At 38.9% G+C, this 17,163-nt stretch overlaps 1 protein-coding gene across 1 annotated transcript; it reads left to right on the top strand.

Annotated features, from left to right (window-relative positions):
* The first annotated feature begins 6,572 nt into the window (after nucleotides 1-6,572).
* Nucleotides 6,573-8,414, top strand: LOC104440174 (heat stress transcription factor A-2-like). The gene is made up of 2 exons (XM_010053145.3): nucleotides 6,573-7,214; nucleotides 8,109-8,414. Exons 1-2 carry the CDS (start codon nucleotides 6,609-6,611, stop codon nucleotides 8,379-8,381), a joined length of 879 nt encoding a protein of 292 aa, XP_010051447.2. The 5' UTR covers nucleotides 6,573-6,608; the 3' UTR covers nucleotides 8,382-8,414.
* The last annotated feature ends 8,749 nt before the right edge of the window (nucleotides 8,415-17,163 follow it).

Here is a 17,163-nt window from a genome sequence, read left to right as displayed (position 1 = left end):
AGCACATATGTCTCAACTCAAAATGATGTATTAGTCAAATAATCACATATGAAATAACAATTTGTCATATTCTAATCGTTAAAGTCTGGGCATTTAAATGAGTATATTGTAATTTTAGACATTGAGCAGATTCTGAATGAATAAATATATTCTTGATGTCAAGTTTGAACAATCAAAAGGGTAAATTCTGGCTTAATAAAAACTTTTAGAACAAAAAAAAAATAGATCCAATAATGAAAAGATTTACAAATGCACAGATTCAACAATTGACAAAATCAACAAGTAAACATATTCAACAAGGAATAGATTCATACTTAGTAAAGTCTGTTTGAACCAATGGACAGATTTATCAACAATCAGATTCACAAGTTGGCAGATTTAAAAAGGAATAGATTCATACTCAGTAAAATCTGTTTGAACTAATGAACAAATTTATCAATAAACATATTTACAAGTTGACAGATTCAACAAGTGAACGGATTCACAAATGAAAAGATTAGACCAAATGAGTAGACTCATAAAAAGGCATATTCATAAATGGGCAAATTTTGTTATAGAAAATTCTAGCAGAAATAAGTAAAACAAACAAATTCTGACTAGAAAAATTATGGTAGAATGAAGTAAAGTGAACATGCAATAGGTTATCAAGACAAATATGACAAAATGAATAGCTTTTGACTATGTAGAATGAAATAGAACGAAGCAGAACGAACATGTAATGAGTTATCAAGATAAATATGGCAGAACGACTAGGTTTGACTACCCATAACAAAGCAGAAAGAAGCAAAACAAAAATGTAATTGATCATCAAGATAAATGTGACAGAACGACCAGATTTTGACTACTTAGAACGAAGTAGAACGAACATGCAATGAGTCATCAAGATGAATATGGCAAAACGACAATATTCTGATTGTCCAAAACAAGCAGAAAGAAGAACAAATATGAAACGGATTATCAAGATAAATATGGCAGAACGACTAGATTCCGACTACCTAGAATGAAGTAAAAAGAAACAGAACAAACATGCAATGGGTTATCAAAATAAATATGGCAGAACGACCAGATTCTAACTAGGGGTGAGCAGTGGTCTAGGGTCGACCACTGGACCGACCTGGACCGGCCCAACCTTGCCGGTCTGGTCCGATTCCAATGGGGACAGGTTGGTCCTTGGTCTGAAATTCCAAGACTTGACACTGTGCGGGTTGGTCCTCGGTCGAGAATTTTAGGTTGGTCCAACCACTGGACCAACTTTGTATATTATATTATATTATATTATATTATATTATATTATATTATATTATTTATAATTCTTTTATATATTCAAACCTAAGTAAAATGATGCTAAAGCCGTTGACTCCTCAGGCTCAAAGTCATGGATAGATGGCATCTAATTCCAAAAGGCATGAAGTTTACGCCATAAAGGTCTTCACGGCCTCCTCCTCCACAGTCTAGAGTACATTCTTCACCGTGAGGACCAAGGACTCCTTATAGTCACGAACTCGCGACGTCCAAAATGGCGCGAAGTTTACGCCGTAAATCTCCTCACGGCTTCCTTCCTCAAAGTACGTTCTCTTCCATTATGTCTTCTTTGTTCTTCAATTTGCCAAAATCAAAAGTAGCAACATCCCGCTTGCCGCATTGTGGACCCTATCTTGTCCCATATCTCGATGAGCGGTTAGTAAGTACGAAATTTCTATTATTGTGTCATCTTAAATATGCTGAATATATATTGGTATTTATAGGAATTTGTAGGTTTGTTTTTAGGGAGTATTCTAACTACCCTAGAAACGAAGAAAAAGGCTAAAAAGTGAGGAATGAACATGCAAGATGTCATAAATGTTATTCAACAACAACCATATCCATACATATACATCAAAGTTTCACCATTTTAACCAACCAACCAAGTTGAAGTTTTAAGAAGATTGAACCAACTTAATGTCTAGAAACTTCACTTACCTCTGCCGGCCACCAATTGCCTTCATCACCTTAATAGCTCTTGAATATGAAGTTTTATTCTCTAAATTCTTGGATTGAAAAGTGAAAATAATACATGCAAGTTTCTATTTAGACTTTAGAGACTTGAAAGGGGGCTCTACGGCAAGATAGAAAGAGTTTGATCAAAATGAATATAATTTGATGTCTTTCATTGCTAAGTGTAACTATGCATGCTAATCACCAATTTGATATGGCACAAATGCAATGTAAAATTCTTGCACGTGGCCAAAGGAAATGCAAGGAGTGCTTTAATTTGAAGTAATCATCACTTAATTTAGGTGTCAAAATTAGTGTTAAAAAAAGGTTGTTTTGATGAAACACATGGCCATGCAAGAATTCTTATAAAGACATGTGGCACTTATAATTTTAATTAATAAATTTTGTAAGATAAATATAGCAAGAGGAACGTAATCCTATTCTTACAACATTCATTAGCATAAGTTAACCACTATTATTAATAATTAACTAAAATTTACACAATTTATAATACTTGTCGACTATTAAGACGACAATAATTTAATTAATATTGTTCTACTATTAGCGCACACATAATTCAATTCACAAGTCGGACTCAGGATGACTCATGTTTACAGAAATTATCCACTGCATCCCACGAAATTTACGATTTGACTAAGGTTTCCACGTGTTCGTCCAAATACTAAAACAAATAATACTTAGCTTCATAATCTAAGTATCATTATCATAAATCTAATTTCCAAATAGTATAGTATTACAATCACAAAAATTCCGGATGTCACATTTAGAACCCACCCACCATAAAATTGATCATCCCTAGGTGACTTTGCTACTTTTTAAGCATGAGGCTAATTCAGATTCCTCTAGTTATCATTTGTCACAAGCAAAATATGCTACTGATTTTTTTTTTTCGAGGCACACCTTATGACAACAAAGTTGCTACAACTCTTTTTAAGACCAAAGCCAAGTTTGATGCCAAAGATGAGACCCCTCTTTTGTATCCTACACTCTATCAATAGTCGATTGGCAATCTTATACATCTCAGTTTTACTCAACCTAACATCGCCTATGTTGTTCACATCGTTAGTTAGTACATAACCGCGCCCCATGCAACCCATTTTGCTTTAGTCTTTCAAATTCTTTGCTATGTCATGAATAAATTATTTCACGGCCTTCAATTTTCTACTCATTCTATTTGAGAGTTGATAGCTTATTCTGATATTGACTGGGCTAGTGACCCTCGATATTTTTGCTCGACTATGAACTGCTATTTCTTTATGGAAAACTCACTTATCTAATGTTCTAGCAGAAAACAAACCATTGTCGGTCACTCTAGTAAAAAAAAAAAAAAAAACAGAATATCAAGCTATTGCTAATACCACATCAGAGTTACTATGATTGCAATAGCTACTAGGAGATATTGAAGTGTGTTGTAATAGCTGGAAAGTCATTATTGTAGCAACCAAAGTGCTATCTAAATATCACATAATGACACATTCCATCAAAGCACCAAATGCATTGAAATTTATTGTCATAACGGATATCGATAGTTAAAGTCTCAAGCTTTTATAGTCTCAAGACTTTGTTATCTCAAGACTCAAGACTCAAGACTCAAGACTCAAGACTCAAAATTATTCTCACTTTGACGAGTCTTTCTAATCAAGTGTTGAAGAAAATCCAAAGTCGAGGTTTATGGTTGAGGATTTGATTCTATCCTCTGGAATAGATTCTTTGGTTGGATAATCATTTGGATTCTTTAATCTTATCTAAGATCAATTGAAGATCCGATGAGTTGATTTAAATAATCTTGGATTATTCTATTCTTGAAACCGAGATCCGATTGTATGGGCGAACGGGATTGATGGCTATCATCAGATTCCTTAAATAGCTCGGATGATCTTCTTGATTGATTCCGTCCAACGGGTAGATTGGAGGAATTCCTTTGGTAAGTGCCAACGGCTATGATGGCATGAAGGAATATAAAAGGAAGATGTTCTAGTTGTTTTAAGTGTGTGATCGATAGAAAAATTCCAGAGTACGAAGATCCTTGATTGTTAGTCGAGGCGAGCGAAATTGTACATGAGAGTGTTTATACTTGGTAACGCCTTGAGCGAGTGTGGTAGATCATCTACACCTAGAAATCAAGGAAGATCAACACTTGTAACAACTCTTTGATCATAGTGGAATCAGCCAATCGGCTGTCAGTGCGAAAAGAGTGGACGTAGGCTTGAATCAAGCCGAACCACTATAAGCGAGTGTTCAATTCTCTCTTTCCTTTACTCAGTCTTGCGATTGAATTTTTAACTGTTGCAAATTCTTTAATTGTTTAAATATCGTGCAAGCTTCGAGAAATTTTTTTATATACCTATTCACCCCCCTCTAGGTACTCGTACTAGCTATTTCATAACGTAACCAGCTTCGCCTTTTGTGCTATTGTTGGTTTAGCTAATCGGAAGGAAGCTAGTATTTCATATAAGATCTAGTGGTTTGTCAACAATCAAGAAACTTATGGCTATGTAAATCGTTTTTCCTTATTGGAGTCTGACCACATATGGATGTTATAAGTTTCCCAACAAATGATGTGGGGATTGGTCGCAAAATTGTTGAATCATTGCAATCAATTCACAACATCGTTTCAAGCATAAGGGGGGAATGTTGGAATTTGCGGGGTGCATTGGCGTGCAAACACGGAAAGCAACCAAATGACACAAAGAACGACAATAGCGTTGATCCTCTAAATTTGAACACGAACGTTATACCCATGTTTGAAGCCGCAAAAGGAAGGAAAGATGTTCAGACTCCTAATAAGGACACTATGCTTCAAAATTAGCTTTTTTGTAATTTTAATACCCTTTTGAGGGGCTTTAACCGAGTGTTTTCTGGTAGTGAAAATAAGCTTGCTTCCATTATTTCCACGCTAAGAAAGTGCAAGGATACTCCTCTCTAGTCAATATTCCTAAATTTTCTTGCTGACACATGTCACGTAATGGCCAAACCCAAGAAAAAGAACCCAAAGAACAAAGTAAGGCTTTGAACAGAAAACTGGAATTTCCAAATTGGTCCAATTTTTCTGATGATACATTAGGGTTTGCTTTGACCTTTGTCCCCAATTCACCTTAAGTAGGATTGATCGTGTGTTTTAAGAAAGCTTGACCATATGCAAGTAATCATAGTTATCCAAGAGTTTCGGTTGTCACGTCAAGGCAAAAGCGCAAGTGAAGTAAAAGACAGATCGATGGCAACAAAAGCAAATGATGTTGGCCCACGTGTGGATAACGCGCATTAAAGTGATAAATCGACAATCACGCTATCAAAACCTGGGTCCCAGCGGTCCATCTCCCCTCCCCCAAAACCTTGGCGAGCATCATAAGAATAAGGGAACTGCTTTTTGACTGTTCCTTGCCCGACCTTTGGATCTTTGCCCGGATCTTTTTCCGTCTTTTAGTGCTCCTACGAAGTGCACCGCCTTTGAGCTCGTCCATCAGGCGGCTCGTAGTCCCGTCTTCATGCGTCTCCCCTCTCTCTCTCTCTTTCATCGGACCACATCAACGTTAGTAACCGACATTTGTCATTCAACCCAACCTCGGACGATGCCATAGACAGTTTTAGAAGGAAAAGAGCCCCGCCAAAAATTTAAACTGATAAAAAGCGAGTCACAACGTGAATATGATGTGCATTAAAGCTCCATGAACAAGCTCTGAGATACTTATACAAGCAAAATAAATCGAGGTGAAGCCTAATTTTAACACCGTATTATAAAGTTCAACTCTAAAACCTTAAATAGATATGTGAATAGATATGACTCCAGTGACAAGCGATATGATATTCTTTTATAGATAGAAAAGCCAAATTTAATAGATAATTAATAAAAAAAGTATTTATGTACTTAATGGGAAAGAAATAAGATAAGAATTGGTTAGGTAATAATATCTTTTTCTTGTCATGCGACATCTGGTTAGGTAATAATATCTTTCTCTCATCATGCGACATCTGGCGGTAACGGTAAAGAGCAAACATTGCAATGGAAAATGAGTTATTTTAAAAAAAGCATTCATTATTCTTCTAAATATTTTTTGCATGGAATCCCAAAATATTGTGTGGTATTATCCCATTGTTATACTTTTAATAAATTCTCTTCCCCCTTTTTTTTTTGACAGGGAATCCTTGTAATTCAATGTTTAGGTTTGCAACTTCATCATGGTACATCTAGCTCAATGTTTTTCAAAGTATCGCTATTCCCGCAGTTCCAATTCGCTGGTGGATGCATCAATGAAAACGCCGTTCGCACAAGCCAAGCGGAATTGCTGAGATGGACAGGCAGCAGATCGAAACGTAGCACTCGCGCATGGGACCGACCGACCAGGCGAAGGGGCGCCCCCTCCTCGTGCCAGGTTCATTCTCGATCCCGCTATTCACAGAGAGTGAGGAATTCAAAACCTTGCGGAGAAGCCAAAGGGAGGAGAGACGTGGCGACACTAACGGACTTTTTCCCACGCATATAAAGCCCGAAACCCATCCCCTCCCGTCACTCAAACACTCGACAGCCTCGACGCCTGTCTCCCTCGCTCTCTCATTAGAATCGCTCGAAAATTTCTCATACCATCTCCGCCTTTGACCTTGAACTCGAGGTCAAAATGACGGCGGCACCCCCCGGAGGCGGATCATTTTTCAACACCCTCTTTCGAGAGTCGAGTGTTGAGCTAGAAAAGGTGAAACCTTCCGTGAGATCGCGAGAAGAGATCGCGTCCGTTGCTGTTCTTGATGGTGGTGACCCCGGCGAGATAGGGTCGCTTTCTTATTCGGTTCCGTCCCCAAATATAGCCATTGGCGATGGCGAAATTGATGCTGGGCTGCTCTTGCGTTCGTCCCAGACCCGGCCCGAACCCCATTCGGCTCTGGCCGCGCAGGTGGTGAAGATCGAAGAGGAAGAGGAAGATGAGGTGGTGGCGGTCATTGCTGATCCCAGGGAGACTGCCGCCGTATCGCCATCGTGCTCATTGCAGGCAGCAGCGGATGAAGTGGCGAGACCAATGCAGGGGCTGGGGGAGGCAAGGCCAGCACCTTTCCTGAGGAAGACGTACGAGATGGTATCGGACCCAAGTACGGACCCGGTGGTGTCGTGGAGTTTGAGCCGGGGCAGCTTCGTGGTGTGGGACCCACACGAGTTCTCGAAGCAGGTCCTGCCTCGATACTTCAAGCACTCCAACTTCTCCAGCTTCATCAGGCAGCTCAACACTTACGTGGGTACTCCTTCGATCGGGATTGTGTTTTTTTGTCTTTGTTTTTGCTTGAAACTTTCCCCATTGGTAAGAGCAAACTATTCATATAAATGCGTATAATGTCTGTGCATGTTTATTTTGGTTTGACTCTGTTTCGGCTCTGTTTTTTTTCGGTTTGGCTCTGTTTCTTTTTATGTCGTCCAGAGTGTGATCCTCTGGGACCAACGGATGGTCCCCGGGGCAAAGAGGGATCCAAGGGATCCCACTCACGACGTTTTGCTCGGTTACTAATTGTGCTTTACCCTAGATTAGGTGACGAGGAACGAAGAAATCTGGAATGGTGGGCGAGATACATGGATTCTATGTGAATCATCACGAATCATATTCAAGGGATAATGCTTTTGATGGTAATTTGCAGAAACTACCATATCGACCATGACGTCAGAATACCCATTAAAGATTTATATTTTCACTGGATATGTATTTGACAGCTTTTCTCAAATGGTAAATTTTAATTTGGATTAGAAATGCACTACAGCAGTTTTTGTTAATATTTTGCTTTTTACTGTTTTGATGCTCAATATTGCTCTTTCTAGCTGAAGATGAGATTCCTTGGCCATCGCTTTGTTTCTATCCGATGTTTTGGTAAAGCCTTCCGACACTTCTCTTCTTTTTGGGCAAGACCAAAAGCATAATTCTGCACTTTTGTCTTCTTATTTATGAAGTTGACGGATTGATATTGAGTCATTAAATTGTCCATACACTCTTTGTACTGGTGTTTGAATCATTGCAAACGATCTGTCCTTGAGATGCTTTGTAACCCGGGTTCTTTCTATATGGGACTAAATAGACTTCTCGACCTGGCTTCCTCCTATCTTCCATTCTTCATGCATCATGATCCAAGATATGTCGCAGGGTTTTAGGAAGATCGATATGGATCGATGGGAGTTTGCAAACCAAGGTTTTCAGGAAGGAAAAAAGCACTTGCTGAAGAACATAAGGAGGAGATGCAAACTCAGCGATCATATGAAAACATCAAGTAGTACAGTTGCTTCTGATTACCCGGAGGCTGGAAAGGAAGCTGAACTTGAAATGCTCAAGAAGGACCAGGAAGGGTTGAAGGCCGAGATCCTGAAACTAAGAGAAGAGTGGGAGCACTTGCAGCATGAGATCAACCAGGTCGCCTGAGCGGATTCGCTATGCCGAGAGCATGTATCGGCGGATGCTTCGCTTCCTCTCCAAAGCAGCCAAAAGCCCGAACTTCGTCCACCATGTAATCCAAGAGAGGAAGCAGAAGAGAGAATCAGAGGCTTGTGAATCGAGCAAGAAGAGAAAATTGCTTGGTCCCAATAACAAAGCCACCAAAAGCTTGCTCGAATTAACGGATCACAAGATTCAAAGCCCGAATTTTGAGTGCCTGAGAATCGGTGATGATTCGGCACAGATGGAGTCTGGGCCAAGCAATGTCGTGCCAGTGGATTTTCAGACCGTTCAGATGCACAACCCGTGGCCTCCTCCGATGGGTGGCGGATATTTCAGGGCTGTGCAAGGTCAGACACTAGATCAGATGGCCGGAGCTAGTTCGTCAGATTTGCCTTCAGTTTTCCATGAGATGTCAGAGAAGCTCCTCGGAGAGAACATGGTCGTGGGCGACTATGCGATGGATGTAGAAGCAGAAGAAGAACTGGCAATGGATGACGCAGGAATCTATCTTGAGCTGGAGGGTCTGATCGAGAAGTCGTGGTTGGAGTGATTACACAAGTGAGCTGTAGGAGCAAGCAGCGGGACTGACGCCCTAAATTTCCATGCTGCTGCTCCTGCTCTGTTCTCTGTTATATGGTGCTGCTAATTTCTGGGGCCCAGATCACATAATGCGACCTTCGCATAGTCGTAGGGAGTATCTGAAGTGAAGTGACTGAATCCAACCAATGAACTTATGCGTCAATGGTAGATGCTCATACTTATTATATATGTTGTAGTTCCTTCCTTTGTCTCCATTGTAACAAAGTGCTCTCTGGGTTCTTTTCTCTTAGTTTGCACTGAGCTCTTTTTTCTGTCTCTCTTTCTGTAACCAGTTATGTACAAGAGTAGCTGTTTATAGTGCCGAGTTCAATTTCAGTTTAAGGGTTAATATCGCCATACTGTATGTACATCGTGCCACATCCTTCTCCAATTATTTTTTTTCTCTTAACAAATTTCAAACCGATACACTAATATCACATGTACTCCAAATTAATTTTTATATCGTAAAACATCTCAAACAAGTTGGATGATCGCTGTGACAAGGATCCAATGTGTAAATACAACATAAATGGGTCCTGTGAACAACATTATTCTTATCTGGGAAAAAGAAAAAAAGTCGTCATGGGAAAGCTAAATATGAAGAAAAAGAATCGAGACCGTGGATTTTGGTAAGATATGCCAATTTTATTCTTAGAGCTCTCTCACATTAATGCCTACGCTTGTCCCAATTTCACTTTAAGACTTTGGTAGTATAATGGGTATGCCGGCTTGGAATTTTTTTCTCACACAAAAATTAATTTTGGATAAATGTGGCATGAATACATCATAAAAATTAATTTGAGATAATGTGTCACAATTGTACCGGTTCAAAATGTTAAGAGATATTAACCCTCAATTTAGTGAAAGGAGCTTTTCGAAATGTTTGACTTGACCAAATTCTAACCACAAGTTACAAGTTGTCCACCCCCACCCAATATTAAATGCGTTTTTATGCCAAGTTTTTGTTGAGAAAAATCCTAGTAGATTTTGTTGACAAAATTGTCCATAAAATTTTAAGTTTGATAATTGTCTTGAAGTATGTTGATCTAGGAAATTGATCTGGTACAAATTATAAAATCAACTTCAGATGGAGTAAACTCAGACTTAAATCTAGATCTTTTATTGAAGATAAAGACTAAGAGAATTACTTTCATTCCCATCTTGACGCAGGTTCATAACACAACAAGTTCAGAATGTGACAAGTTCAGAATGAAGTAAGCCCAGAATGTGACAGGTCAAAAACGTGACTAGTTCAGGATAAATAATGGCTAGTAATCTGGTTTGGATTTCACACCTAGAAAGATTTGATTGACTCAATCTTATTTGATTGGAAAATCAATACCGAGACATGTTCTATCTAAACGGAGAAGCTCAACTTATGAAAACAAAAACTCTGTTTGTATGAGCGACCAGAATCAAGTGGAGATTTAGTTTCCGCCACTCAACGCCCATCCAATCTCCTCGATACAAATATGCCCAACGGGAAGATAGAAAGACAATCTTCTGGAGACAGTCCAACGGCCAATTTGGATGTGGAGGAGTATATAAGGAGACCAAGGTGCCAAGGAACATGTAAGAGATGAGGCCTAGAATCTAGAATTCTAAAGTCTTAGTGAACTTCAATCATGCACTAATCTTTCAAGAGCTTCAATTTGGTGATTGTGAAAGAAATATAAAAAGAGTGACCTAGATAGTATGATCTATCACTGAGTGCTTACACTCAATATTGTAATCTATTGTTGATCATCTAGTGGAATCTAACTAGTAAGCTGTCAGTGTGAAAAAGTGGATGTATGCTTGATTTAGGCCAAATTATTATAAATCTTTTGTGCAATTTCTCTCTTCTCCAAACTCTTATTGTTCATTGCTATAATCTATTGCACACTCGCTAGTAGGGTGAGCATGGTCCGGGTTGGTCCGGGCTACCCCCTAACCCTAGGACCAACCCGTACAGTGTCAGTCCTCAATTTTTAGGACAAAGGACCGACCCTATTAAGCCTGGGACCAAGGACCGGACCAACCCAATGGGTTCGGTCCGGTTCCAGGGTCAACTTAGGACTGATCGATAATTTGTTTCGTCTTATTTTTTATACACCCTAAAAAAAAGCAAACCTACAAATTCAAATTACACATTCATCGACAATGTGACATTGTGCAACTAAACTATAAATACTAATACATACTTAGCAAATTTAAGATGACACGATAATAGAAATTTCGTACTTGCTAACCGCTTATCAAGATATGGGACAAGATAGAAAGTTCTTGCAATCATCTATCTTTAATATTCATAACACCATATGCAAAAGCGTTTTCCTGCATTCGATCATGTAGAGTCCACTCAACCAAAAAATGAGCTTCACATCACTTGACTAGCATATCGCCGTAGCAACTGTAGTACTACTCTACTCTTCAAAAACTTCTACCATTTGACATAAATTGAAAAGCAAAGTGCAGCTGAAATCCATTAGTAAAATACAATTAAACCATAAAAAGTTCAAAATACTTAATATAAACCATAAATATATAACTTCACATTTTGTTAATTCACTTGAACTTCTAAACACTTGAAAACAAAACAAACGACACATAATTAATACTCAACAAATGTTTTAAATTGAAATTACTATTAGTGCAATATAATATAATATAACAGACATTTTATTTACGTTTGAATATATTAAAGAATTATAAATAATATAATATAATATACATGGTTGGTCCAGAGTTGGACCGACCAAAAACTCTTAAGACTAATGACCAACCCGTACAGTGTTGGTCCTGGAATTTTAGGACCAAGGACCGACCCAGTCCCCTTAAGAACCAGACCAGGACTAGTAGGGTTGGGCCGGTCCAGGGTCGGTCCAAGGTCGACCCTAGACCACTGCTCACCCCTACTCGCTAGATGTTTCTAAAGTCTATTTTACTGCATAACATATTTTGAACCTTGTTTCAAAATCTAACATTTGTTCAAACTTTAATCTTAACTTGTTCTATGCCGCTTTAAATTGTCAAGATTTCATATATTCACCTATTTACTCCCCCCTCTAGATGATATTTGCTAGCTTCATCAGCTTCCACATGTCAAGAAGGGAGAAGTTGATTTTTTTTTTTTTAAATAATTGATTGATGGTACACCGTGATTGAAACCTTTTCATGACAACACTACTTAATCAATGGTGGTAATCATTCAATTGGTCGAAGCTAAAGAGTTTATTAGACGAAGGGCATATGCTTTAGCATTGAAGTTTTAATCCCTCAAAACAATGCTAGAATACAACACGACATTGGCTTATATGAAGCTACTAATTTACATTGTGATTCTTAGGATTCATTTATCTAAAGAAATGAATTATTTGAAAGTATTTTTCTAAAAGTGGTTGTTCGTATTGATTGAAATAATTAGTCAATAAAAATACTTTCATTATTGATTATAATTTATATTAAGATGTTTTCGTGAATAAAGAGAATATTTAGCATTCATTCATTTTTTTAAGCAACAAAAGTGATTATCTTTAAAAAAAGAATTTTTTAAATAATTTTTTTTTCATGAAATAAGTGCGTTCTCAGCTTTCCAAGTAAATCTCTTAAGAGAACTAATATTCTCCCTAGTCTCTGGCAATATGAATAATTCCAAAGTCCCGTCATTTCTTTTGACAAGATGTGCGACAAATTTGAAGCGAAAAGTTTAGGAAAATACAAATTGCTTACAAGAGCAAGCTTACTTTCATAATTGTGAAAATATTTTTTATTATAATTTGGAGTGTGCAACCAAACCAGACCGGACCGCACAAAAAACAAGTTTAGGATTTGTATCCCGTTGGAACCGGTCTGGGAATAGTTTCCAAATTTTTGGAACCGGTTGAAACTTGTTCGGGAGTAGGTTCTAAGTAAATACCCATCCAGGAGTTGAACCAAACCACCCTGCTTTGGAACCAATTTTTGATTTAGTTTTATAAGTTAAAAAGCTAAAACCCTAATTTGTTTCCCCTAAATTCTAACTTCACCACTCAATTGTCATTCGTCATTCTTGGAACTCCTTGTTGGTCTGTCCCCTTCCCCTAAACTTTATGGATGAATGTGCAACAGAGTTTCATAATTTGTGTTTTATGTTACACGTTTGAAAATTATTGTTTATAATTGTACATGACTACGTGTTCATCTTATAGATTATTGTTTTTTTTTTTTTTTTTGTGAATAGGGATTTTTGTTGTTCATCTATCACTTTGAATCATTTTGTCACTCATTACCTCATATGATTTTGTTGTAAAAAAATGAACCAAAAAAAAGGAATGAAAAAAAAAAAAAAAAAAACATAGGCTCTTGGGTGGACTTTGGAATGAGACCCAAAAAACAAGGCAGGTTCCAAATACAGCTCCAAGCAAACAAGGTAAGTTCCAAGATCAAAAAATTAAGAACCAGTTATAACAGAGTATGTTCCAGGTTCTAGCTTTGGAACCATCCCACCTTGGAACCGATCACCTCTAGGTGACTCAACTACTTTTTAGGCATGAGGTTAATTTTGATTTCTCTAGTAATTATTTCTCACAAGCAAAATATGCAACTGATTTTTTTTTTCCTCGAGCCACACTTAATGACAACAAAGTCGCTACAACTCTTATTGAGACATAAGCCACGTTTGATGCCAATGTGGAGACTCCTCTTTAGAATCTTACACTCTATCAACAGTTGGTTGGTGGTCTTTTATATCTCAGTTTCACTCAACCTAACATTGCCCATGTTGTTTATATGTTAGTCAGTACATGACCGCACCCCGTGCAACCCATTTTGTTGTAGTCCTCGAATTCTTCGCTATGTCATGGATACATTATTTCACAACCTTCAATTTTCTACTCCTTCTATCTTGGATTTGATAGCTTATCATGACATTGACTGGGGTAGTGACCCTCAAAATTGTTGCTCCACTATGAACTGCTATTTCTTTTTTGGAAACTCACTTATTTCATGGTTTAGCAGAAAAACATACCATTGTTGGTCACTCTAGTACAAAAACAGAATATCAAGCTATTGCTAATATCACATCGTAGTTACTATGGTTGTAATAGCTATGAGAAGATATTGGAGTGTGTCGTAATAGCGGAAAAGTCATTATTGCGACAACTGAAGTGCTATCTAAATATCACATAATGACACATTCCATCAAAGCACTAAAAACATTGAAATATATTACCATAACATAACTGGCTTCGCCTTTTGTGCTATCGTCAGCTTAGCTAATTGAAAGGAAGCCAGTATTTCATGCGAGTCTAGCTGTTTGTCAACAATTAAGAAATTTATGGTTGCGTAAATTGTTTTTCCTCATTGGAGTCTGATCACACATGGATTTTATAAGTTTCACAATGAATGATGTGGGGACTGGACACAAAATTGTTGAATCCTTACAATCAATCTACAATACCGGTTGGAGCATCAGAGGGAAATGTTGGAATATGCGAGGTGCATTGGTGTGCAAACACGGTAAGCAACCAAATGGCACAAAGAAGATCCTCTGAATTCAAATGCAAACCTTACAAATACCCATGTTTGAAGCCGCAAAAGGAAGGAAAGATTTTCAGACTCCTAATGTAGTACACTATGCTTCGAAATTAGCTTTCTTATAATTTAGATTGTGGGTTATATTAAACCCTTTCGAATGACTTTGACCGAGTGTTTCCTCGTAGCGAAAATAAGCTTGCTTCCATCGTTTCCACACGAGGAAAGTGCAAGGATGTTACTGTCTAGTCAATATTCCTAATTTTTCTTGCTAAGCATTATCACGTCACGGCCAAACTCATGAAAGAGAAACCAAAGAACAAAGAAGAGGTTTGAACAGACAATTGGAATTTCCGAATTGGTCCAATCTTTCTGCAAGATAGTGCACGATTTTGGTTTTATGAGGTTATGATATATTAGGGTTTGCTTTGACCTTTGATTTCAATTCACCTTATGTGGGATTGATCGTCTGTTTTAAGAAAGCTTGACCACATGCAAGTAATCGTAGTTTTTTCCGGGGGTTTCTAGTTGTCACGTCAATGCAAGAACGCAAGTGAAGCAAAAGACAAATCAAAGTGACAACGAAAGCAGATGATGATTGGCCCACGTGTGGATAACGCGCATTAAAGCGATAATTAGGCTATCCAAACCGGTACCAGCAGTCCATCTCCCTTCCCCCAAAACCTTGGCGAACATCTTACGGAAAAAGGGGACTGCTTTTCGACTGTTCCTTGCCCGACCTTTGGATCTTTTGTCTTTTAGTGCTCCTGCGAATGCACCACCTTTGAGCTCGTTCATTGGGCGGCTTGATCCCATCGTCCATCTCCCTTCCCCCAAAACCTTGGCGAACATCTTAGGAGGAAGGGAACTACTTTTCGACTGTTCCTTCCCCGACCTTTGGATCTTTTGTCTTTTAGTGCTCCTGCGAATGCACCGCCTTTGAGCTCGTTCATTGGGCGGCTTGATCCCATCTTCATGCGTCTCTCTCTAGCTCTCTTTCATCGGACCACATCAACGTTAGCAACCCGACATTCATCGTTCAACCCAACCTCGGACGACGCCATAGATCGTTTTAGAAGTAAAAAAGCCATGCACAAAATTTCAAGCGATGAAAAGCGGGCCACAACGGGGATATGGTGTGCACTAAAACTCATCGGACAAGTACTGGTATATTTGTACAAGCGAAATAAAATGAGGGAAAACCCGACACTATAACACCGCATTAAAAAGTTCAAGTCAAAAACTTAAATCGATACTATGAAGTATGAAGTCCATTGAAATTCTATTGACAAATGATATGAGATTTTTTTGTAAATAGTAAAGCCAAATTAGGGATCTAAAAATAGATAAATTATAAAAAAAATACTTATTTATTTAATGAGAAAGAAATAAGTTAAGAATTTATAGGGTAATAATATCTCTCTCGTCGACGCCTGATGGTAACCATAAGAAACAAATATTATAATGAAAAATGAGTTATTTTAAAAAGGAATTCATTATTTTTCTAAATATTTTTACATGGAATCCTAAAATGTTGTATGGTATTATCCTGAAATTTTGAGGTTGGCAACTTTCTCATTGTTTTACTTTTAATAAATTATCTTTCCCATTTTTTTGACCGGGAACCCTTGCACGTCAGTGTTTACGTTTGCAACTTCATCATGGTACATCTAGCTTCCATATTTTTCAAAGTATCGCTATCCCTCCAGTTCCAATTCGCTGGTCGATGCGTTGTATGTCATGTGCAATGAAAACGCCATTCACACAAGCCAAGTGGAATTGCTGAGACGGACAAGCAGCAGATCGAAACGTGGCACTCGCGCATGGGACCCACTAGGCGAAAGGGCGTCCCCCGTCCTCGGACCAGGTTCATTCTGAATCAGATCCAACGGTCCGTAATCGTTACCAGGCTATTCACGTACAGTAGGGGCCCAAAACTTGCGGAGAAGCCAAAAAGAGGAGAGACGTGGCAACACTTAATGGACTTTTTCCCACGTATATAATGATACCCATCCCCTCCCCTGTCGAAAAAATATTGGGTGGTCTGGGACCACTCACACGGCGCCACGTGTATGGGGAAGCCAGACAAAGGATGAAAACTGGGGCCCACTTCTCTGACGCTCTCTCTCCTCTTTCTCTCTTTTGTCCCCTCTCCTCATATGTGGCGCCATATGAGTGGTCCGGGACCACGCTGACGTGGCGGTCCCGGACCACCCAATATTTTCTCCTCCCCTGTCGCTCAGGCACTCGACAGTCTGGACGCCTGTCTCCCTCTCTCTCCCTCAATAGAATCGCTCGAAAATTTCTCGTGCCATCTCCGCCTTTGTCCTCGAACTCTGAGGTCAAGATGACGACGGCGCCACCCGGAGGCAGCCTTACCGATGAACCGTCTCTTTCGATGCGTTGTATGTCATGTGCAATGAAAACGCCATTCACACAAGCCAAGTGGAATTGCTGAGACGGACAAGCAGCAGATCGAAACGTGGCACTCGCGCATGGGACCCACTAGGGGAAAAGGGCGTCCCCCCTCCTCGGACCAGGTTCATTCTGAATCAGATCCAACGGTCCGTAATCGTTACCAGGCTATTCACGTACGGTAGGAGCCCAAAACTTGCGGAGAAGCCAGAAAGAGGAGAGACGTGGCAACACTTGATGGACTTTTTCCCACGTATATAATGCCGGATACCCATCCCCT

The sequence above is a fragment of the Eucalyptus grandis genome, chromosome 3 (assembly GCF_016545825.1).
Source record: "Eucalyptus grandis isolate ANBG69807.140 chromosome 3, ASM1654582v1, whole genome shotgun sequence".
NCBI classification, from domain to species: Eukaryota; Viridiplantae; Streptophyta; class Magnoliopsida; order Myrtales; family Myrtaceae; genus Eucalyptus; species Eucalyptus grandis.
This window is presented reverse-complemented; position numbering and strand designations above follow the sequence as displayed.